The 24,164-nt window shown below is 39.0% G+C and overlaps 2 protein-coding genes across 2 annotated transcripts in view; one reads left to right on the top strand and one right to left on the bottom strand.

Moving 5' to 3' along the window:
• ntmt2 (N-terminal Xaa-Pro-Lys N-methyltransferase) lies at positions 1-6,199 on the bottom strand. Its single transcript, XM_058073421.1, has 4 exons — positions 6,004-6,199; positions 3,108-3,280; positions 2,788-3,040; positions 1-778 (listed from the first exon to the last, which is right to left on the bottom strand). Exons 1-4 carry the CDS (start codon positions 6,197-6,199, stop codon positions 522-524), a joined length of 879 nt encoding a protein of 292 aa, XP_057929404.1. The 3' UTR covers positions 1-521.
• Positions 6,200-12,282: 6,083 nt separating this feature from the next.
• Positions 12,283-24,164, top strand: part of kifap3a (kinesin-associated protein 3a) — a 13,710-nt gene continuing 1,828 nt past the window's right edge. Inside the window, exons 1-19 of the mRNA XM_058073409.1 lie at positions 12,283-12,514; positions 13,001-13,132; positions 14,416-14,561; positions 14,648-14,706; positions 15,856-15,997; positions 16,111-16,210; positions 16,290-16,416; positions 16,506-16,602; positions 18,015-18,193; positions 18,320-18,482; positions 21,173-21,273; positions 21,350-21,458; positions 21,528-21,640; positions 21,758-21,923; positions 22,035-22,160; positions 23,281-23,379; positions 23,557-23,642; positions 23,741-23,930; positions 24,010-24,097. Coding sequence (XP_057929392.1) covers positions 12,468-12,514; positions 13,001-13,132; positions 14,416-14,561; positions 14,648-14,706; positions 15,856-15,997; positions 16,111-16,210; positions 16,290-16,416; positions 16,506-16,602; positions 18,015-18,193; positions 18,320-18,482; positions 21,173-21,273; positions 21,350-21,458; positions 21,528-21,640; positions 21,758-21,923; positions 22,035-22,160; positions 23,281-23,379; positions 23,557-23,642; positions 23,741-23,930; positions 24,010-24,097 — 2,270 coding nt within the window. The 5' untranslated portion in view covers positions 12,283-12,467. The remainder of the gene's footprint in view (positions 12,515-13,000; positions 13,133-14,415; positions 14,562-14,647; positions 14,707-15,855; positions 15,998-16,110; positions 16,211-16,289; positions 16,417-16,505; positions 16,603-18,014; positions 18,194-18,319; positions 18,483-21,172; positions 21,274-21,349; positions 21,459-21,527; positions 21,641-21,757; positions 21,924-22,034; positions 22,161-23,280; positions 23,380-23,556; positions 23,643-23,740; positions 23,931-24,009; positions 24,098-24,164) is intronic.

Here is a 24,164-nt window from a genome sequence, read left to right as displayed (position 1 = left end):
AACGCCAACTAGCGGAAAATTTGTGTAACTGACTGTACAGTTGTCCCTCGCCACGTCCTATCCTATTCTACGACAAATCCGATACAAAAATGCATATTTAAGCAAATCTTAATGAAACATGTTCAAGCATAAAAATGGCTAAATGAACAAAAATGCATCTTAATTATCATTCACATGGCTTATTTTTGACTTATGTCGACTATAAAGTAGTGCTAAAGTGACTATAGGGATGTTATTTCTTCTTTGGAGGGCTCTGATGATGAGATTTTCTGAACAGGTTTTCAATGCTCTGCGAAAATTCACTTATCACAGTCACGTTGTGAAACGGTGCTAATACCCCGGTAGTTTTGATTGTGACAAAGAGGGGGCAGAGCATAGAGCCGTGTGGCACGCCTTGTTTGACTGCCGCCGAACCTCACCGCACATAGGTGACCTGCTGGCGCCGCTTCCTTCTGTCCAAAAACTACTGCCACACCTTGTTGCGATATGACATGGCAACTAGATGAATAGTTTATGGGATTCTACTTCATCGCGATCATCCAGACCGGCATGATGATCTCAGGGAAGCCCTCCTGCTTCTCCACAGCCAGGACCTCCAAGCCGGCCTTGTGGATGATGCACTTCATGATGTCCAGGTGCCGACTGATGCTGCTGTCGATGGGGTCCAACTTGCAGCCTTGTCGCGCCATATTGTCTTTCATGATGATGACGCCGTTTGGACGCAGGCTCTTCTTGCAGCGGATGAGGAAGTTCATCAGGTCTTTGTCCGTCAGGTGGCCTGAATGGAAACAAAGCCAAGAATTAAAGCTCAACGTAGGAGTAATAATTGATACATACTTAGCTTATATTACTTATAATACTAAGCTTTATTATGCTAGGTGTTAGCATGTGAACATTAGCATGCTCACACGCTTACATAATTACACCTTTTTAGCATTTTCAGAGGTAGCGACTTATACAAACACTCAGCCCTATTATGCTAGGTGTTAGCATGCTAACATTAGCATGGTCACACGCTTACATAATTATACGTTTTTAGCATTTTCAGAGGTAGCGACTTCTACAAACACTCAGCTCTATTATGCTAGGTGTTAGCATGCTAACATTAGCATGGTCACACGCTTACATAATTACCCGTTTTTAGCATTTTCAGAGGTAGCGACTTATACAAATACTTAGCTCTATTATGTTAGGTGTTAGCATGCTAACATTAACATACTCACATGCTCACATAATTACATGTTTGTAGCATTTTCCGAGGTAGCGACTTACACAAGCACTCAGCTGTATTATGCTAGGTGTTAGCATGCTAACATTAGCATGGTCACACGCTTACATAATTACAAGTTTTTAGCATTTTCAGAGGTAGCGACTTCTACAAAAACTTAGCTCTATTATGCTAGGTGTTAGCACGCGAACATTAGCATGCTCACACGCTTACATTATTACACCTTTTTAGCATTTTCAGAGGTAGCGACTTATACAAATACTCAGCCCTATTATGCTAGTTGTTAGCATGCTAACATTAGCATGGTCACACACTTACAAAATTACACATTTTTAGCATTTTCAGAGGTAGCGACTTATACAAACACTTAGCTCTATTATGCTAGGTGTTAGCATGCTAACATTAACATGCTCACATGCTCACATAATTACATGTTTGTAGCATTTTCAGAGGTAGCGACTTACACAAGCACTCAGCTGTATTATGCTAGGTATTAGCATGCTAACATTAGCATGGTCACACGCTTACATAATTACAAGTTTTTAGCATTTTCAGAGGTAGCGACTTCTACAAACACTTAGCTCTATTATGCTAGGTGTTAGCACGCGAACATTAGCATGCTCACAAGCTTACATAATTACACCTTTTTAGCATTTTCAGAGGTAGCGACTTATACAAATACTCAGCCCTATTATGCAAGGTGTTAGCATGCTAACATTAGCATGGTCACACGCTTACATAATTACACATTTTTAGCATTTTCAGAGGTAGCGACTTATACAAACACTTTGCTCTATTATGCTAGGTGTTAGCATGCTAACAATAGCATGCTCACATGCTTACATAATTACGCGTTTTTAGAATTTTCAGAGGTAGCGACTTATACAAACACTTAGCTCTATTATGCGAGGTGTTAGCTCACACAGTTACATGATTACATATTTGTAGCATTTTCAGAGGTAGCGACTTCTACAAACACTTAGCTCTATTATGCTAGGTGTTAGCACGCGAACATTAGCGTGCTCACATGCTTACATAATTACATGTTTTTAGCATTTTCAGAGGTAGTGACTTATACAAACACTTAGCTTTATCATGCTAGGTGTTAGCGTGTGAGCATTAGCATGCTCACACAGTTACATAATTACATATTTGTAGCATTTTCAGAGGTAGTGACTTATACAAATATTTAACTCTATTATGCTAGGTGTTAGCATGCTAACATTAGCGTGCTCACATGCTTACATAATTACATGTTTTTAGCATTTTCAGAGGTAGTGACTTATACAAACACTTAGCTCTATTATGCTGGGTGTTAGCATGCTAACATTAGCATGCTCACACGCTTGAGTCACCGTGACTCAAATTCCATCTTCCAACAATCTGTGTTATTGCAAATGTTGATGCACACTGAACATATATTGTAGGTGTAATTCCAAAACATTAAATAGAGGGTCTGGTTTAGCAACTGAAAGCACCATGCTGAGTTTAAAGCTCCTGCCAGACACGTTTTTTTGGTTTTCATCTGACTCGAGGAGATGTTCTCCTCCCGTACTTACATGCCACCCACTGCATCCAGACGATATCGTACTTATTTTTGGGGGGGGTGAATTCTTGCAGGTTGTAGCAGTAGTAGGTCTCAATGCGGTCGGCGTCATCCCCCAGGTACTCCTCGTGCGCATGGAGGAGGAAGTGCTCCATCATGTCCGCCATCTCCATTTTCTCAAAGACAGGAAGGAGGACACCTTTGGTCACACGGCCGATACCGGAGCCACAGTCCAGAGCGCAGTGCGTGCCGGCCTTGCCGGGACCCTTACAGGACGGTTTTGGTGAGATGTCAGCTTACGTTCAAGCGTGGTTACGTTATCGTCAGACTTACCACAAACCTCTTCAGGAACTGGCGGGAGCCCTCCAGATCCACATTGGATATCTCCACAAAGTCTCCCATCATTCCCTCCTCGGAGGCGGGGACATCCTCATAGAACTGCTGGGCTCTGTAGTAGAACTGCTTCTCTCCTTCGATGTACTCGCAGGTGACAGGAAACAGTTTGACTGGGAGGACGCACGATGAAGTGACGCGTATGGCGTTAACAATAATAATAACAATAATAACAATAATAATAAATATAATAATAATAATGGTAAGGCAAGGACTATGTCAGCAAAAAGGCATTCTCATGTCTTCTAAAGAGGTTTAAGCATCATCACCAGGGCGTAGCAATGTTCATGACAATATAATAATAATTATTATTATTATTAAAATAATAATAATCATAATAACAATAATAATCAATATAATAATAATAATGGTAAGGTAAGGACTATGTCAGCAAAAAGACATTCTCATGTCTTCTAAAGAGGTTTAAGCATCATCACCAGGGCGTAAGAATATTCATGACAATATAATAATAATGAAAAATAATAATAATAATAACAAAAATAATAAATATAATAACAATAATAATGGTAAGGCAAGGACTATGTCAGCAAAAAGGCATTCTCATGTCTTCTAAAGAGGTTTAAGCATCATCACCAGGGCGCGTCACCATGACAATATAATAATAATATAATAATAATAATAATAATAATAATAATAATAATATAACAACAAGAATAATAATAATAATATAACAACAAGAATAATAATAAATATAATAATAATAATATAATGGTAAGGCAAGGACTATGTCAGCAAAAAGACATTCTCGTGTCTTCTAAAGCGGTTTAAGCATATATAATAATAATAATAATAATAATAATAATAATAATAATAATAATAATAATAATAATAATAATAATAATAATAATAATAATAATAATAATAATAATAATAATAATAATAATAATAATAATAATAATAATGTCACTGCAGCTTGATTAATCAATACCATAGTTTGGAAAGTTAATTACCCGCAAAAAATGCGACGTCCCAACTGTTGGTTCTGGTTACTCATTACAATATTTTTTTATTAAAAATTTTTTTTTAGAAAACAAATCTTACAAATTTCATATAATAGGGCAAAAGCAGACTAATAAGTAATTAAATAAGCAGGGTAATACTAGTCTATTACTACTACTACTAGTATTAGTCATAATCAGAAGAAGAATAATGATGATAGTAATAATTTGTTTTTTTTGGATTTTTTGGGATGTCTACTACATTCATATCCTGTGCATCTCCAGGGGGCTAAGCCTTCAGAAACCTAATGACACGCCTGGATTTGTCGCTTGAGCACATCAAGCATTCCGTCCTCCTCCAGCTGAAATAAATGTAATAAATCTGAAATGCGGTTTGTGCAGCCTCTGTAGGGCTTGGGGGAGGTCACAGGGATTGTTGCCTTGTCAAGGATCCTGTGACGGAATCCACCACACCTCTTTGTGAAAGACTGAGACGGGAGATATTTCAGGCTCCACTGGGTTCAATGTCAAGATGAGGCAGCGAGAGCCAAGAGACGGACTAAAATACTCGAGACCAGAAAGTCCGAGTGGAGTCGTTGATGTCTGAGCTTTGTCAAAATTGATATCGCCGTCTGTGGTGTCTCGTGGAAATGTGATAAGTCATGAACATGAAGACCGTTACGTACCGTGTATTACATCACCACCGTGCAGAGGAGAGACTTTATACTTCTCCAACTGGCATGGAAAGTCAAAACTGGGGTTTCAAACACACCAGTTTGTAACTATTTCACAATTTCAAAGAAATAAATTCAAGAACCTGAGTTCAATTCCACCCTTTATGTGGAGTTTGGGGGTGAAAAAAAAAATCGCCTCCGACTCTGTGTGGAAGTGGTACATTTTTGGCTTCCCCAATTTCAAAGAAATCAATTCAAGAACCTGAGTTCAATTCCACCCTTTGTGTGGAGTTTGGGGATGGAAAAAAAACATCTCCTCCGACTCTGTGTGGAAGTGGTACATTTTTGGCTTCCTCAATTTAGATTAAATAAATTCAAGAAGTCATAAATTTTGGATGAGATGCATAAATATTGCTGCACGGCGGACGAGTGGTTAGCGCGCAGACCTCACGGCTAGGAGACATGAGTTCAATTCCACCCTCGGCCATCTCAGGCAAGCAATACGTCCGTTGGCGTCATTAGGCCCTTTTAGGGGGGCTTCAGGTGTTCTTAAGACCCCCTAAATAATTTGATATTTTTTTTATAGATTACATTTTTTTTAAGAAAAAAAATCTGACAAATTTCATATAATAGGGCAAAAGCAGGCTAATAAGCAATTAAATAAGCAGACTAATACTAATAATACACTTGCATAATAATAATAATAATAAACTAGTAATAATCAGAAGAAGAATAATGATGATAGTAATAATAATTTGTTTTTTGGATTTTTTGGGATGTCTACAACATTCGTATCCTGTGCATCTCCAGAGGGTTACCCCCCACCCCCACCCCACCCCGTCCTCAGAACCTAGTTCTAGTTCATTTTTAGGCCTATGCTAGGCTAATTAGCGACTCCAAATTGTCCATAGGTATGAATGTGAGTGTGAATGGTTGTTTGTCTATATGTGCCCTGTGATTGGCTGGCAATTGGCTGCCTCTTGCCCGAAGACAGCTGGGATAGGCTCCAGCACTACCCTCGTGAGGAAAAGTGGTAGAAAATGAATGAATGAATGAATGAATGTTTTTTGCATATAAAACATATTCTTATTGATATTTTTGGCTGTTTTTAATGGATTAATTGGATTTGGCATAGATTTTGTATGTTTTGGTTTTAATAACAAAACAACTGTGCAGTGCTAAAAGTATTACGGATCATCTCACCAAGAGGGATTTTCTCCAGCAGGTAGAGGTAGCTGACAAAGAAGTCGGTCCTCATGGTGTGGTGCAAGTGGAAGGACATGCTATGGCGACACATTGTCTCATCCGTCTTTTCCCAGCGATCCCTGAATGCCTTGTGAGCTCCCTCGTACTCAAAGTTGGGTGACGAGATATCAACATCTTCAAGTGAAATCTCCATTTTTCACAGCGAAATTGAGAATTGAGAAAAATTGCTGTAAAGCTGCGGCGGTCAAGTCATTAGTGGTACGTGGATGTCCTCTGGTATAAGAAGACCGAGTGCTAAGCGCGGGACTACAGAGTGAGAAGCCTTCGGACTGCACATTCCACAGCGTCCACTCGGTCATAAGTCCTGCTGCCATATAATGTGACTCCTAAAATTGGCACACGTCTCATGTTTATGTTGTATACACGCCTCCCTCTTTTTCTGTCACATAAAAATGACTCACTTTGGGTGCATGTTGACGGACAGGAAGTGTTTATGGCCTCACGCGTCCTTCGAGAAGCGTGCCGCCTTTGTTCAGGGAACGGGGTAACCAGCTGGAACTATTAATGCTGCACTTCAACCAATAAGGAACTCCCATCTATTTTCTGTACCGCTTATCATCACGAGGGTCGCGGGCATGCTGGAGCCTATCCCAGCTGTCTGATAATGGTTTTATTTCATTTGAACATACATCAGATTCCAATTGAGTGCATCCCATAATCAGTTCCCAGTTCCACATGTCCAAAAGGAGTAGGAAGAAGCAAAGCTTATTAAATCCTACCCCTCCATCTGGTACTTTTACAATCAGTAACTGTTACATTTGTTCACTTCCTGCTTTCATAATATAATTTAAGTTTTTGTTTTTAATTTTATTTTATACATTTTTAATTAAAATTAGTTTTTAATTTATATTTATTAATTTATAAATTTTTAATTATTATTATTTTTTAATTATTATTATTTTTATTTTTTTATATGAGCATCCAATGCCATAATGGGTACCATCGTAAGTGTCAATATAGTGATATATATATAGCACATCATGACTGGTTCAAGACTCTTCATCCTTGTATTTAGCAAATTTATTTTATTCATTAATTTATTTTATTAATTTTTATTAATTTTTTTTAGTTTTTAACATTTTTTAAAAAAAAATTTATTTTTTGTCCCGTACCAAAGTAGGAGGTGATATGAGCATCCAATGCCATAATGGGTACCATAGTAAGTGTCAATATAGTGATATATATAGCACATCATGACTGGTTCAAGACTCTTCATCCTTGTATTTAGCAAATTTATTTTATTCATTAATTTATTTTATTAATTTTTATTATTTTTTTTTTAGTTTTTAACATTTTTTTAATTTTTTTTATTTTTTGTCCCGTACCAAAGTAGGAGGTGATATGAGCATCCAATGCCATAATGGGTACCATAGTAAGTGTCAATATAGTGATATATATAGCACATCATGACTGGTTCAAGACTCTTCATCCTTGTATTTAGCAAATTTATTTTATTCATTAATTTATTTTATTAATTTTTATTAATTTTGTTTTAGTTTTTAACATTTTTTAATTTTTTTTTATTTTTTGTCCCGTACCAAAGTAGGAGGTGATATGAGCATCCAATGACATAATGTGTACCATAGTAAGTGTCAATATAGTGATATATATAGCACATCATGACTGGTTCAAGACTCTTCATCCTTGTATTTAGCAAATTTATTTTATTCATTAATTTATTTTATTAATTTTTTTTTTGTTTTTAACATTTTTGTAATTTTTTTTATTTTTTGTCCCGTACCAAAGTAGGAGGTGATATGAGCATCCAATGACATAATGGGTACCATAGTAAGTGTCAATATAGTGATATATATAGCACATTCAAGACTACACTTGTATTTCCCAATATCGTATACACATCATAGACTCGTACTCGTGTGTATTGCTGTAAATGTGTTCCGGTAGAGCGGACAGGAAGTGACGTCCGGTGTTCAGAGTTGAGTTTTAGCTTGGCATTATTTATGGCCACAACTGTAATTCATGTTAGGGATCATTGTGCTGGTTGTTCGATAACCCAAAAGCTGCAATAAAAGCTTGTTATGCCGATCAAGTCTGGTGCTTGTGTGTCTCAGCAAATATTACCGACACCTAGTGACCAATGTACCTCACTACATTGAACGCATCTTCCGAATGCCTTGAATTGGGAGTTCATTTTTATGCTTGAAAATGGTCAGATTAGGCAAATAATACATCAAATATTATTATTATGCTATAGGCCGTATTCAACCAAGAAATGGCATATTTTAATTTATATAATTATTATTAGTATTATAATTTAGGAATACATTTTTGACAACCTGTGAATTTGATTGGCATTATTTCCTTTAGGAAAAATGCTTCAGTTTTCATACGTTTAGTTTTTTCATTAATTTCAAGTGTAGATGTCTTTATTGTCGCTATATTTGCCGTTACTAGCTTCCATGCTGAGTTTTTCATCTCTACTTTTGTACGCATGCTCGTGTTTGTGCTACAAATGTATATCCTTCACCAAAAACTGCTGGAAAAAATCCAATGTTTGACCGATTCAACCTAAGGACTATGAAGGCTAAGCTCAGCAAGTGTAAAAGTGAACATGCTAACCGTAAATAGTCCAATTCACACCCAACTGTAAGAGTCAGATGTGAGCTATAAATAGAAACACGGCTTCTAGAATTATCCCTGCTGGACACCAGCGACGGCAAACGCACCGCAAGAAGGTTCCAGCCCCACAGTTTGTCAAATATGCAAACTATACGCATCACTCCGACACGTCTTGGTATTACCGTGCTGCTGATTTCACACAGCTGTCATCTTCATATGACCGTTGAGATGAATCGTGATCTTCATAAGCAGGAGCCAAGATAAATTTAGAGACGTGACATCAGCTGCCACATTGGACCGCGTGCTGCTGAGACGTGCACATTCCGTCTGCTGCGCACTTGTATCGATGTTCAAATACGGTGGTGCCTCAGTTAACGTCCGTCCCGGTTAGCGTCTTCTTTGGTTAACATCCAAAGTTTTTGCTAAAATTTTATTTTGTTTTTTATCACAAAAAATGAGGTAAAATTGATGTTAAATGTTTAGCTGTCATTTGTGATTATTTTTGCATCATTTTGTGCATGTAATAAATAAAATAAATAATAAAAAATAATGTAATAATAAAAAATTATTGTTTATAAAATATGTTTTGCGTCAACATTTTTGGGTGTCTGGAACTGATTATTTTCTGTGGGAAAATGTGCTTTGGTTAGAGTTTGTTTTGGTTTGAGTCAGACCTTTTGGAATGGATTAAATGATGTTAACCAAGGCACCACTGTAAAATGCACATTATGCAAACGGATTATTTTCTGTGGGAAAATGTGCTTTGGTTAGTCAGACTTTTGGAATGGATAAATGATGTTAACCAAGGCACCACTATAACATGCACATTATGCAAACAGATTATTTTCTGTGGGAAAATGTGCGTTGGTTAGAGTTTGTTTTGGTTTGAGTCAGACCTTTTGGAATGGATAAATGATGTTAACCAAGGCACCACTGTAACATGCACATTATGCATACTGATTATTTTCTGTGGGAAAATGTGTTTTGGTTAGAGTCAGACCTTTTGGAATGGATAAATGATGTTAACCAAGGCACCACTGTAACATGCACATTATGCATACTGATTATTCTCTGTGGGAAAATGTGTTTTGGTTAGAGTCAGACCTTTTGGAATGGATAAATGATGTTAACCAAGGCACCACTGTAAAATGCACATTATGCAAACGGATTATTTTCTGTGGGAAAATGTGCTTTGGTTAGAGTTTGTTTTGTTTTGAGTCAGACCTTTTGGAATGGATAAATGATGTTAACCAAGGCACCACTGTAACATGCACATTATGCAAACGAATAATTTTCTGTGGGAAAATGTGCTTTGGTTAGAGTTTGTTTTGGTTTGAGTCAGACCTTTTGGAATGGATAAATGATGTTAACCAAAGCACCACTGTAACATGCACATTATGCAAACGGATTATTTTCTGTGGGAAAATGTGCTTTGGTTCGAGTTTGTTTTGGTTTGAGTCAGACCTTTTGGAATGGATAAATTATGTTAACCAAGGCACCACTGTAAAATGCACATTATGCAAACGGATTATTTTCTGTGGGAAAATGTGCTTTGGTTAGAGTTTGTTTTGGTTTGAGTCAGACCTTTTGGAACGGATAAATGATGTTAACCAAGGCACCACTGTAACATGCACATTATGCAAACGGATTATTTTCTGTGGGAAAATGTGCTTTGTTAGAGTTTGTTTTGGTTTGAGTCAGACCTTTTGGAATGGATAAATGATGTTAACCAAGGCACCACTGTAACATGCACATTATGCAAACAGGTAATTTTCTGTGGGAAAATGTGCTTTGGTTAGAGTTTGTTTTGGTTTGAGTCAGACCTTTTGGAATGGATAAATGATGTTAACCAAGGCACCACTGTAACATGCACATTATGCATACTGATTATTTTCTGTGGGAAAATGTGCTTTGGTTACAGTTTGTTTTGGTTTGAGTCAGACCTTTTGGAATGGATAAATGATGTTAACCAAGGCACCACTGTAACATGCACATTATGCAAACGGAATTTTTTCTGTGGGAAAATGTGCTTTGGTTAGAGTTTGTTTTGGTTTGAGTCAGACCTTTTGGAATGGATAAATGATGTTAACCAAGGCACCACTGTAACATGCACATTATGCAAACGGATTATTTTCTGTGGGAAAATGTGCTTTGGTTAGAGTTTGTTTTGGTTTGAGTCAGACCTTTTGGAATGGATAAATGATGTTAACCAAGGCACCACTGTAACATGCACATTATGCAAACAGGTAATTTTCTGTGGGAAAATGTGCTTTGGTTAGAGTTTGTTTTGGTTTGAGTCAGACCTTTTGGAATGATAAATGATGTTAACCAAGGCACCACTGAAACATGCACATTATGCATACTGATTATTTTCTGTGGGAAAATGTGCTTTGGTTAGAGTTCATTTTGGTTTGAGTCAGACCTTTTGGAATGGATAAATGATGTTAACCAAGGCACCACTGTAACATGCACATTATGCAAACGGATTATTATCTGTGGGAAAATGTGCTTTGGTTAGAGTTTGTTTTGGTTTGAGTCAGACCTTTTGGAATGGATAAATGATGTTAACCAAGGCACCACTGTAACATGCACATTATGCAAACGGATTATTTTCTGTGGGAAAATGTGCTTTGGTTAGAGTTTGTTTTGGTTTGAGTCAGACCTTTTGGAATGGATAAATGATGTTAACCAAGGCACCACTGTAACATGCACATTATGCAAACAGGTAATTTTCTGTGGGAAAATGTGCTTTGGTTAGAGTTTGTTTTGGTTTGAGTCAGACCTTTTGGAATGATAAATGATGTTAACCAAGGCACCACTGAAACATGCACATTATGCATACTGATTATTTTCTGTGGGAAAATGTGCTTTGGTTAGAGTTCATTTTGGTTTGAGTCAGACCTTTTGGAATGGATAAATGATGTTAACCAAGGCACCACTGTAACATGCACATTATGCAAACGGATTATTTTCTGTGGGAAAATGTGCTTTGGTTAGAGTTTGTTTTGGTTTGAGTCAGACCTTTTGGAATGGATAAATGATGTTAACCAAGGCACCACTGTAACATGCACATTATGCAAATGTACTTTGTAAGAGATGCTGAGACATGCATGTTGCATCTGCAGCAGGTTATTTACAATAAAATGCACATTAAGATTGATAATTTCATTTGTTTTACTAATAATGAAAAATACTAATAATACTTTTTCTGAGTAGAAATAAAATAGGGACACTGGTAGTGACACGAGTATAGTTGTGTTGATGTCAGAACGCTATAAATAAGATAAACATTTATATTATTATATTATATTATTACATTATTAATATTATTATAATGAATATTAAATACAGAAGTAAAGAACTGACAGAAACATAGTATATTATTGCATAAACATTGCATTAAATGCAATAGCTGAAGCAATACAAGAATGACTAATAACTAATAACAATAACCAGAGAATGAAATGTATTTCTTAATATTGTTGAAATTAGCATAAGCACCTCTGCTGTCGTTAGTGTGCACATCAAATGACGTCATTTCCATCGTAACGGAACAACGGAAATGTAAAAAAAAAATGTCATCAAAGATAATACAGATAGTGACGTTTGTTATAATTAACATCCTCCAAAAACATCCATACTGCCTTTGCTGATGACCACACCTGATCACGTGATTTGATCACGTGCCCTGCCGCCAGCCGTTCTGCCCCCGAGTGGATGGTAACGACACCGAATGACTGTCCAAGAACACAGTTAGCGACTGCTGGGTGCCGGTTGTTGGGTGCTGGTTGCTGAAGAATACCCGTACTCGGTGATTTTGGATGGAAATGGAAGGCGGACAAGGCGGGGACCCGCGCTATCTCAAAAGGTTAATGCTACTAGCTTAGCTTGCTAGCGGCTAGCAAACATCCATCGGCATTCTAGCACGGTGTTAGCTACACATCACCTCGCTGAAACCCGCCCGTCAAATAAACACCTTTGTTATTTCGGTGATGCTGAAATAGCGAATAAACGAATAAACTAAATAATAATAATAATAGTAAACGTTACTAGCTAGCGTTACTACATAGTAACTGACGATGATGCACCAAATCATGGATCCGCCCGTGTGATGATGCACGTCCATATTGTCTTCCAACGTAACAACCCACCTCTTTAAATCTGTTTTTAATGTCTAACTTTGTCTAACTAACCGCATTTACCCATGTTTTAGCTGTGTATTAACGAATGAATGTTGTATTTTAATTTTAATTTGCTTGTATTCAACTCCATACAAATAAGCGCTATACAAATAAAATGTATTATTATTATTAATAACATTGTGACGTGATCTTTTTGGATTTGACCATAACAGGAAGGTGAAGGGGTGCACTCTGGATGTCCACCCGACTGAGAAAGCCATAGTGGTCCAGTATGAGGTGGAGGCGATGATCCTAGGAGAGCAGGGCGACGCCATGGTTGGAGGACGCAAAGAATGCCACAAAATGTAAGAACTCCTTCCTGAAAGGATCCAACATGTACTGTAGATATACGGAGATGTTCTATATATTTCAGAACAAAATGCATCTCGGCTTGGTCAGATAGGTGGAAAAGCATATTATTAGTAGTAATGGTTTAATTTGATTTGAACATGCATCAGATTCCAATTGAGTGCATCCCATAATCAGTTCCCAGTTCCACATGTCCAAAAGGAGTAGGAAGAAGCAAAGCTTATTAAATCCTACCCCTCCATCTGGTACTTTTACAATCAGTAATTGTTACATTTGTTCACTTCCTGCTTTCCATAATACAGTTTAAGGTTTTTTTTTTTTATTAGTTTAGGTTAGTTAAGTTTAAGGTTGATTAGTATCAACTTTTCTCTTTTTACCCCCAGTTTTTGCTCTCTGTTTTTTTTTTTATACTCAAATAATTTTTGTAAATGTTCTTTTTGTAATATCATGGCTTCCATCCATCCATTTTCCTCCGCTTGGCCGGGTCGCGGGGGCAGCAGTCTCAGTCGGGAAACCCAGACCCGGGTTCGATTCCGCTCGGGAATCACCCGTGTGTTAATTGGCGACTCCAAATTGTCCGTAATTATGAATGAATATCGATGATATATAATATATATATAATTGTAATATATAGATCAGTGGTGGGCAAACTTTTTGACTCGCGGGCTGCATTGATTTACCAAAATTGATGGGGGGGGGCATACACGTAACAGTCCACCTGGAATCATTGTATCAGTCTGCTATATGTGCTTTAACAACAGACCATATTAAATAATGAAATTCATAAAAGAGCTACTTACCATCCAAAGGTTGGCGCAAGCCATGATGCCAGGTTGTATGTTAAGTTTAAATGAAATACTTTGGAACGAACGGGTGGCCCGGACGTGGCCCCCGGTCCGTAGTTTGGCCACCCCTGGTATAGATAATATATATATATATATATATATATAATTGTCCATAGGTATGAATGTGTGCCTTGTGATTGGCTAGCCACCAGTCCAGGGTGTGCTCTTGCCTGAAGACAGCTGGGATAGGCTCCAGCATGCCTGCGACCCTAGTAAGATTAAGCGATATAGTAATTGGATGGGTGGAAAAATTTTTTGAATGTGCCCCAGGCAAATTAAAAGACAGCCACAGGACACAAATGGCCCCCACGCCGCACTTTGGACACCCCCCTGTCAACCCAAACAATTTCATGATCATATATAATAAATATTCCGTTGTTATATTGGAATTAAGTAGTCAAATATAATTAGTTGAATGCATCTTTACTCCCCAGCATCCGTCTGAAGAGCTTGAACTCCAATACGGACACGTCGTCGTTGGCTCGGAAAGTGGTGGAAGAATGTCACCTGATTCACCCGTCCAAGGTGAACGAGGTGGAACAACTGCTCTTCTATCTGCAGAACCGCAAACAGACCAACGGTAACGAAGAGGCGGGCCACCGCTGCAAACGTGCTAGCACCATGAGCATCATCAAAGCCACCTTTCTGTGTTCTTCACTTTCACAGAGGAGCAGGAAAAGAAACGCATCTCCCCGAGAGACTTTGCACCGTATGCTGGCATCGAGGTGATGATGACGCCTAAATGAATCCTTTTCTAGAATAGAAATGTCTAAATGAATAAAATACAAATATAAGGCATTGCGAAGATGCAATCGAAGATGTATCATCATATAATTTGCAGTATTCTACACTGGTCACTAGGGGTCAGTGATGTGACATTGATGAGACAACAGCCAGGACAGGAAGTACTGTGTGGAACTGGAAGTCAAAAACGACCAGGAAGGAATTATCCCAATCCTAACATGTCTTATTTGGGAGCTGCACGGTGGTCGAGTGGTTAGCGCGTAGACCTCACAGCTCGGAGACCACGGTTCAATTCTGCCCTTGTTCTCCCCGTGCATGCGTGGGTTTTCTCCGGGTACTCCGGTTTCCTCCCACATTCCAAAAACATGCTAGGTTAATTAGCGACTCCAAATTGTCCATAGGTATGAATGTGAGTGTGAATGGTTGTTTGTCTATATGTGCCCTGTGATTGGCTGGCCACCGGTCCAGGGTGTACCCCGCTTCTCGCCCGAAGACAGCTGGGATAGGCTCCAGCACCCCCGTGACCCTCGTGAGGATAAGTGGTAGAAAATGGATGAATAAATGAATGATTCGGTTGAGCTGGTTTCATAATTATACCTCGAGTGTTAAGTTGGTGTGTGATGAGTTTAGTGTTCTTTGTAAGAACACTAACACATTCCAAAAACATGCTAGGTTAATTGGCTAACTCCAAATTGTCCGCAGGTATGAATGTGAGTGTGAATGGTTGTTTGTCTGTATGTGCCCTGTGATTGGCTGGCCACCAGTTCAGTGTGTACCCCGCCTCTTGCCCAAAGACAGCTGGGATAGGCTCCAGCACCCCCGCAACCCTTGAGGATAAGCGGTAGAAAATTAATGAATTAATTTGCTTTTATGTCAACTATACTGGATAATAGCAGTATAAAGGTGATTATAGGGGTGTTATTTCTTGTTTTGAGAGCTCTAATGTTAAAAAAAATATTCCATTTATGAATAAGGAATCCTACTTTGTGGAAATTCACTTATCACAGTCGGGTCTGGAGCTAATAAACGAGGCATTACTGTATGAAAATATATGTATATTTTTTATACAAATGTTATTTCCCTGTACTGATTGCGACAGGCGTCAAGTAAGACGTGTTCTGCCTTTTCAGCTCAACGAGGAAGCGAACATCAACAGCATTGACGAATATCTGGAGCTGCTGTATGAGGACATCCAGGAGAAAATCAGGGGGGCCACACTGATCTTTCAACTGGCCCGGAACCCGGACAACCTCGAGGAACTCAAACAGAACGGTATGTCAGAAAATAATCATTATATTATTTCGTTATTTGACATTTCATGAATATTCATAAAGTCATCATGATAAAATCCTGTATCTGAGGAGCAATGCGTTAACCTTTGCTAGAGATGGCTCTAGCGGCATTGGCTAGAGTTCTGAGGGAGGACTGGAAGCAGAGTGTGGACCTGGCAACAACCATCATCTGCATCTTCTTCTGCTTCTCAAGGTAAACAAGCCTACATACGGCTACATTCAGCCTTGTAAACACGCTAGTTCACCAACGTCTACATTGACGTTATTTCCAGTTTTACCCAGTTTCATGGACTGGTCACGCATTTCAAGATCGGGGCCTTGTGTATGAACATCATCGAACATGAGCTCAAGAGACACGATCTGTGGCAAGACGAGCTACAAAGGAAGAAGAAGGCCTATATCCTTTTTCCAAAGCCGTAGAAAGAACGCTGACGTGTGGTAGTTGTGGCGTGCATGTTGGACATTGTGTGCCTTGACTGCTTCCACATGAAGAAATAGCAGACAACCAACACCTGAAGAAGGAGCATGAAAAGTGCTTGAAGAAATATCAAAGCCTTTTGACCAAACAGGAGCAGCTTCTCAGAGGTAAACGTCACGAGAGCGTCTTTGACTTCCCCATAAGCAACATATTATTATTCATTCATTCATTTTTTACCGCTTATCCTCACGAGGGTCGAGGGGGTGCTGGAGCCTATCCCAGCTGTCTTCGGGCGAGAGACGGGGTCCACCCTGGACTGGTGGCCAGCCAATCACGGGGCAAATATAGACAAACAACCATTCACACTCACATTCATACCTATGGACAATTTGGAGTCGCTAATTAACCTAGCATGTTTTTGGAATGGGGGAGGAAACCGGAGTACCCGGAGAAAAACTGCAAACTCAACGCAGAGATGGCCGAGGGTGGAATTGAACTTGCAGCTGTGCAGCCCACATATTAATAATAATAATTATTATATTAATAATAATAATAATAATAATTACCATTAATAATAAACAATAATATATTATATAATAATTATATCAATTATTAAAAACTTACAAATATTAAATATTAAAATTAACAATATTAAAAACTGCGAACTCCATGCAGAGATGGCCGAGGGTGGAATTGAACTTGCAGCCGTGCAGCCCACATATTAATAATAATAATTATTATTATATATTATTACATTAATAATAATAATTACTATTAATAATATATTATTATATAACATAATAATTATATAAATTATTAAAAACTTAAAAATATTAAAATTAACAATATTAAAAACCTGCAAACTCCATGCAGAGATGGCCGAGGGTGGAATTGAACTTGCAGCCGTGCAGCCCACATATTAATAATAATAATAATTATATATTATACTAATTATAATAATAATTATTAGTAATAAATACTAATATATTATTATATAATATAATAATTAGATATTATATAATAATATTATAAAGTAAATAAGCAAGTATACCTGCTATGTGGAAAAATACTCAATATAATAAATCAATAATACTAGAATAATTCAATGCATAGGTCTGCTGCCATGGAAAACAAATGTTTGTCGGGATGATAATGGCCAATGTTGACATGGGAAATTAGCATCACGTGCTCCTTCGTTAGCCAAAATATGACCTGTATGGGATGATGTCAGTTCATCTCTAAACATTTGTTTCTTTTGCAAAAGCACTCCAATGATGTCAGAATTCAAAGTTACACCTCTCCGTCGCATATTTTAAACTTTCATCCCAAATTGAATTTCCAACTTGAATTTTCTTCTGGAAACATTTGGTTGGGTGTTCGGGCAAAAAGGAAAATGGCCGCTACACTACACTTTGTATGCCTGCAGCTTCTTCAGCGATGTCGATTCATTTCAAGAGTAGCATCCCTCCCAAATATCCGAATACTAATGAGATGATTGATTGTTAGCTCTTTAATACGGTACGTTCCCGGTAGCTGACCTTTAACACAAACAATTCTCTTGGTTTGGCTTTGTCTGCAGTTTCTCTCTGCCTGCTGTTGAACCTGGCTGAAGACACCCACACCGAACTGAAGATGAGGAACAAGAACATAGTTCAGATGCTTGTGAAGATCCTCGACAGGAAGGACGAAGAGCTGCTGTTGGTAGTCGTCTCCTTTCTCAAGAAACTTTCCATCTTCTTGGAGAACAAGAACGACATGGTGAGCGAGTGGAACGCTAACGTTGGCCGTAATCGTTCAAATGGAGGACAAAAACGAGACCCACGACATGGGTAGATTCTGTGGTCCTGGAGTCCTACTAATAAGCAGGTCGTTTGTTGTCCACAGGCTGAGGTGTTTGCAGTGGAGAAGCTGGGCCAGCTCGTCCCGTGTGAGCACGAGGACCTCTTGAGCACCACGCTGCGCCTCCTGCTCAACCTTTCCTTCGACACCGCTCTGCGCAACCAGATGGTCCAGGCCGGACTGATTGACAAACTCTCCTCACTGCTGGGTAACGTAAAAAGTCACCCGTCATGGCGGCCGTTGTCTTGGATGCAGTAGGGGATATAAAAAGCATTTCTAGTAGGCGGAAGCCATGACTTAAAATTAATCATCTGCAATTATTTTTTACCGAGTTCATGGATGTTCATGATTTGAAATAATAATAATAATAAGTCTTTCTTTGTTTAAAATAACGATAATATCAGTGGTGATATGCGTGTGCAGCACACCGGCACCTTTGGAGCTCGCTGGTCATTACCGCAGGTCTGTCAGCCGTTCTGGTAGCGCTAGTAAATAAGCTAATAAGCAAATAACCCTCCTCCTAATGCCTGCCAGGGGGTTTTAACCTGATGGATCATTTTCATGACCTCACCCGTCACAAACTTGCGTAATAAATGCAGTCACGTGACAACAATGCCAAGTACTGACTGACAGTGATATTGACTATGTAGTGTATGTATAATATGTATGTAGAAAATCTCAATTTCGGCTCTGTGAGTGAGAGTAAAGAGGCAAACACAAAAATGAAGCTGTGGCGGTACCTTATATTACAATGAGCAACAAACATAGAACAATACAAACATATTTAGTGAAATAGTACAGTATCCAATGCAGTGCATCCATTAAACATACAAAGCTCCTCTGTTAGAAGAATCTAAAGTAATTAGTTAATCTTGCAATAACAATAATAACAGTGTTAGCAGCAATAAAAACTTTGCAGTGCATTAGTACTACTGCACAAAAGATTACTTTACAATCCCTCAAAGTTTCTTTCCAATTCCATGGAACATAGAACAGGCTGATATCCAAAGCTAACTAGTAGAAGGCTGCTAACGCAGTTAGCAACGAGATGCGAACAAACACTCACCAATTCCGTAGTTCTATCAAAGAAATGCTCCTTTCAATGTGGCGTCGCGCCGGTGGACGACGCCTACACGCCTTCCACGCATACATTATGTTTACACTTTGTCAAATCATGACGACGATAACTCTTTCCTAGCGTAACCCTCACGGCTACCGGTGTGTATTCCTTTCCGGATTATACACAACGCTGATTGGGGGCGCACCGTCACGTGACCTCGTGACGTCGAACCACCGCGATATCGCACTCACGGGTGATTTCATTCGATAATAATAATAGAAATAGGACAATAACAACCATAATAATAAAAATAAATTCTATCTGGGTTACAATGCCATGTAGAATTATTTATGTCATATATAAGAGTATGTTACTATGATATTGACTATGGACCAAGTGTAGTGTATGAGATGTAGAATTATTTATGTCATATATAAGAGTATGTTACTATGATATTGACTAGGCGTGTATGAGATGTAGAATTATTTATGTCACATTTAAGAGTATATTACTATGATATTGACTATGGACCAAGTGTAGTGTATGTATGAGATATATAATTATTTATGTCACTTATAAGAGTGTGTTACTATGATATTGACTCAGCATGTATGAGATGTAGAATTATTTATGTCATATATAAGAGTATGTCACTATGATATTGACTCTGGACCAAGTGTAGTGTATGTAAGAGACATAGAATTATTTATGTCATATATAAGAGTATGTTACTATGATATCGACTATGAACCAAGTGTAGTATATGTATGAGATGTAGAATTATTTATGTCATATAAAAGAGTATATTACTATGATATTGACTATGGACCAAGTGTAGTATATGTATGAGATGTAGAATTATTTATGTCATATAAAAGAGTATATTACTATGATATTGACTATGGACCAAGTGTAGTGTATGTATGAGATGTAGAATTATTTATGGCATATATAAGAGTATGTTACTATGATATTGACTATGGATCAAGTGTAGTGTATGTATGAGATGTAGAATTATTTATGTCATATATAAGAGTATATTACTATGATATTGACTATGGACCAAGTGTAGTGTATGTATGAGATGAAGAATTATTTATGTCTTACATAAGAGTATGTTACTATGATATTGACTCTGCGTCTATGGGATGTCGAATTATTTATGTCATATATAAGAGTATGTCACTATGCATACATACTTGGGGGACAGTGTTATTGACTCTGGACCAAGTGTAGTATATGTATGAGATGTAGAATTATTTATGTCATATATAAGAGTATGTTACTATGATATTAACTATGGACCAAGTGTAGTGTATGTATGTATGAGATGTAGAATTATTTATGTCATATGTAAGAGTATATTACTATGATATTGACTATGGACCAAGTGTAGTGTACGAGATGTAGAATTATTTATGTCATATAAAAGAGTATATTACTATGATATTGACTATGGACCAAGTGTAGTGTATGTAAGTGATGTAGAATTATTTATGTCATATATAAGAGTATGTGACTATGATATTGACTCTGCACGTATAAGATATATAATTATTTATGTCACTTATAAGAGTATGTTACTATGATATTGACTCTACGTGTATGAGATGTAGAATTATTTATGTCACGTATAAGAGTATGTGACTATGATATTGACTATTGACCAAGTGTAGTGTATGTATGAGATATATAATTATTTATGTCACTTATAAGAGTATCTTACTATGATATTGACTCTGCACTTATGAGATGTATAATTATTTATGTCGCTTATAAGAGTATGTTACTATGATTTTGACTCGCCGTCGCCGTCATGGCCGCCTTATGTGTTCCAGCGGACGAGGGCCAGAGGCAGCTCAGCATGTGCATCCTCTACCACATCAGCATGGAGGACAGGTTCAAGTCCATGTTCGCCGCCACAGACTGCATCCCACAGGTGAGACCAGCAGCGATCCCGGGTACGTTTGGGAATGCGGAGATGCCACTTGTGTCTTTTGACCTCTGACTGACAGCTCATGAGGATGATTTATGACTTCGGAGAGCACAAGATGGATTTTGAGCTCATCTCGCTGTGCATCAACTTGGCAGCCAATAAGAGCAATGCCCAGGTGATGTGTGAAGGTAGGCCACGCCTCCACTGTACTATCTTAGTATTTTGCTTCTCGTTCTCATTGGTTCCTCCTGCTTTAGGAAACGGTCTGAAGATGCTCATGAAACGCTCCGCCAAGCTGAAGGACGTTCTGGTGATGAAGATGATCAGGAACATTTCCCAGCACCACGGCCCCACTAAAAGCTTATTCCTGGTCAGTATGGGGGTGCTGGACCAGACCTAGTAGTACTCCGCTTTCCACTGGCATACTGGGGAAACAGAGAACGTCTGTGTGTTGCCAAGCGACAGCCTCACAGTTCTTCTATGATAGGACCACGTTGGGGACTTGGCGGCTCAGATCAACCAGGAAGAAGCTGAAGAGTACGTGATCGAGTGTCTGGGCACCCTGGCTAACCTCACCATCCCCGACCTGGACTGGGCGCTGGTCCTGAAGGAGTACAACCTGGTGCCCTACCTGAAAGACAGACTTAAACCAGGTAGAGTTCCAAACTCATCGGGACATCTGGGGGGAGGGGGGGAGTAGTGTCGTCCGAGCGTACCATCAGAGGACCGTACCAAGCCAAACCTCCGCTCTGACCTGATGGTAGGTGCCGCTGAGGATGATCTGATCCTGGAAGTGGTCATCTTGATCGGCACTGTCTCCATGGACGACTCCTGTGCAGCCATGCTGGCAAAGTCTGGCATCATTCCCGCTCTCATCGAACTGCTTAATGGTGAGGATGACATCACACGTAGCCCACTTTCACCCGTACGACCTCCATAATAGCCATCATCATCATCATCATCATCCAAAAATCTGTGGTGCACAAAAGATAGTCTAGACTGGGACAGAGAATTCTCTGGGTGAAGCGGAAGCTCTGAGTTGACAAGCGACAGCTTCAAAACCTTCAAGTTGGAGCTCATCTTTTAAGAGGCCTGGACCGAAATGGCTCCAGATGCGTACCACCCTGGTGACCAACTTCCTACCCCACTCGGTGTATCTTTTGTGCTGCACAGAGGGAGGTCTTGGGTCCACATTTGTAGACCCATGTCTCATTTTCTGTTATTATGTCTACTATATTGGGTAATAGGAGTGTAAAGGTAACTATAGGGGTGTTATTTTATGTCTAGAGGGCTCTAATAATGTTAAAAAGTGTATTAAGAGGGTCATAAACAGGTTGTCTTTGTCTTATTTTCTCTTATGTCTACTATATTGGGTAATAGGAGTATAAAGGTGACTATAGGGGTGTTATTTTATGTCTAGAGGTCTCCAATAATGTTAAAAAGTGTATTTAGAGGGTCATAAACAGGTTGTCTTTGTCTTATTTTCTACTACTATCTTAGGTAATAGGAGTGTAAAGGTGACTATAGGGGTGTTATTTTATGTCTAGAGGGCTCTAATGTTTAAAAGTGTATTTAGGGGATCATAAACAGGTTTTGTCTTATTTCCTCTTATGTCTGGTATATAGAGTAATAGGAGTATAAAGGTGAATATAGGGATGTTATTTTATGTCTAGAGGGCTCTAATAATGTTTAAAAGTGTATTAAGAGGGTCATAAACAGGTTGTCTTTGTCTTATATTCTCTTATTATGTCTACTATATTGGTTAATAGGAGTGTAAAGGTGACTATAGGGGTGTTATTTTATGTCTAGAGGGCTCTAATGTTTAAAAGTGTATTTAGAGGGTCATAAACAGGTTTTGTTTTATTTTCTCTTATGTCTACTATATTGGGTAATAGGAGTATAAAGGTGAATATAGGGATGTTATTTTATGTCTAGAGGGCTCTAATAATGTTTAAGTGTATTTCGAGGGTCATAAACAGGTTTTCGACTGCTCTGCTGTTTCCGCCTCAGCCCAGCAGGAGGATGACGAGTTTGTCTGCCAGATCGTCTACGTTTTCTACCAGATGGTCTTCCACAAAGCCACCAGAGATGTCATCATCAAGGACACGCGTATCCTTTTTCCCCGCCTGCCGGGGTGTTGACGGTCACCCTATTCCGGCATCATCGGGATCCCGCCTTGCTGCCAATCTATCTGCCATATTTCTATGATTGCTTTTTACTAGTTGACATCTACATGATGGAAAACCATTCCAACATAAAGTTGGTTGCCTTGATTGCGACTCCCAGAGGCTCCGACGTACCTCATCGACCTGATGCACGACAGCAACGCCGAGATCCGTAAAGTTTGTGACAACACGCTCGACATCATCGCCGTGAGTCGCCGCAAAGGTTCCCGTGGTGTCATGACGAGGTGGCTGTTTTTTTCTTCACAAGCTTCCATCATTGATGCTTGGCTCTACTCGCCGTGTAGGAGTACGATGAAGAGTGGGGGAAGAGAATCCAGAACGAAAAGTTCCGCTGGTACAACTGCCAGTGGCTGGAGATGGTGGAGAACCGGCAGATGGACGAGACGGGAGAGCCTCTGCTCTTCGGGGAGGACGGAGAATCCTTCGCCGAGAACCGGGATCTCCTGGAGAGACCCGACCTCCTGTACAGCACAGGTACGTAATGCGTCGCTAATGACATCGCTGCTAATGTCAACGCTGCCGCTCATCTTCTCCTGGCAAACATCCGACTCAGATGGGATCATGTCGGCGGATGGAGCCATCAGTCCGGACTTCTACGGCAACTTCCAGAACGACGAGCTCGGGCAGGCGTACATGGGAAGGTAGCGAGCGACACACTTTGCTAGCGAACGCACACGCCAGAAACGCGAGCGACGCGTGCAGTGCTTC

Source organism: Doryrhamphus excisus, chromosome 5, assembly GCF_030265055.1.
Source record: "Doryrhamphus excisus isolate RoL2022-K1 chromosome 5, RoL_Dexc_1.0, whole genome shotgun sequence".
NCBI lineage: Eukaryota > Metazoa > Chordata > Actinopteri > Syngnathiformes > Syngnathidae > Doryrhamphus > Doryrhamphus excisus.
This window is presented reverse-complemented; position numbering and strand designations above follow the sequence as displayed.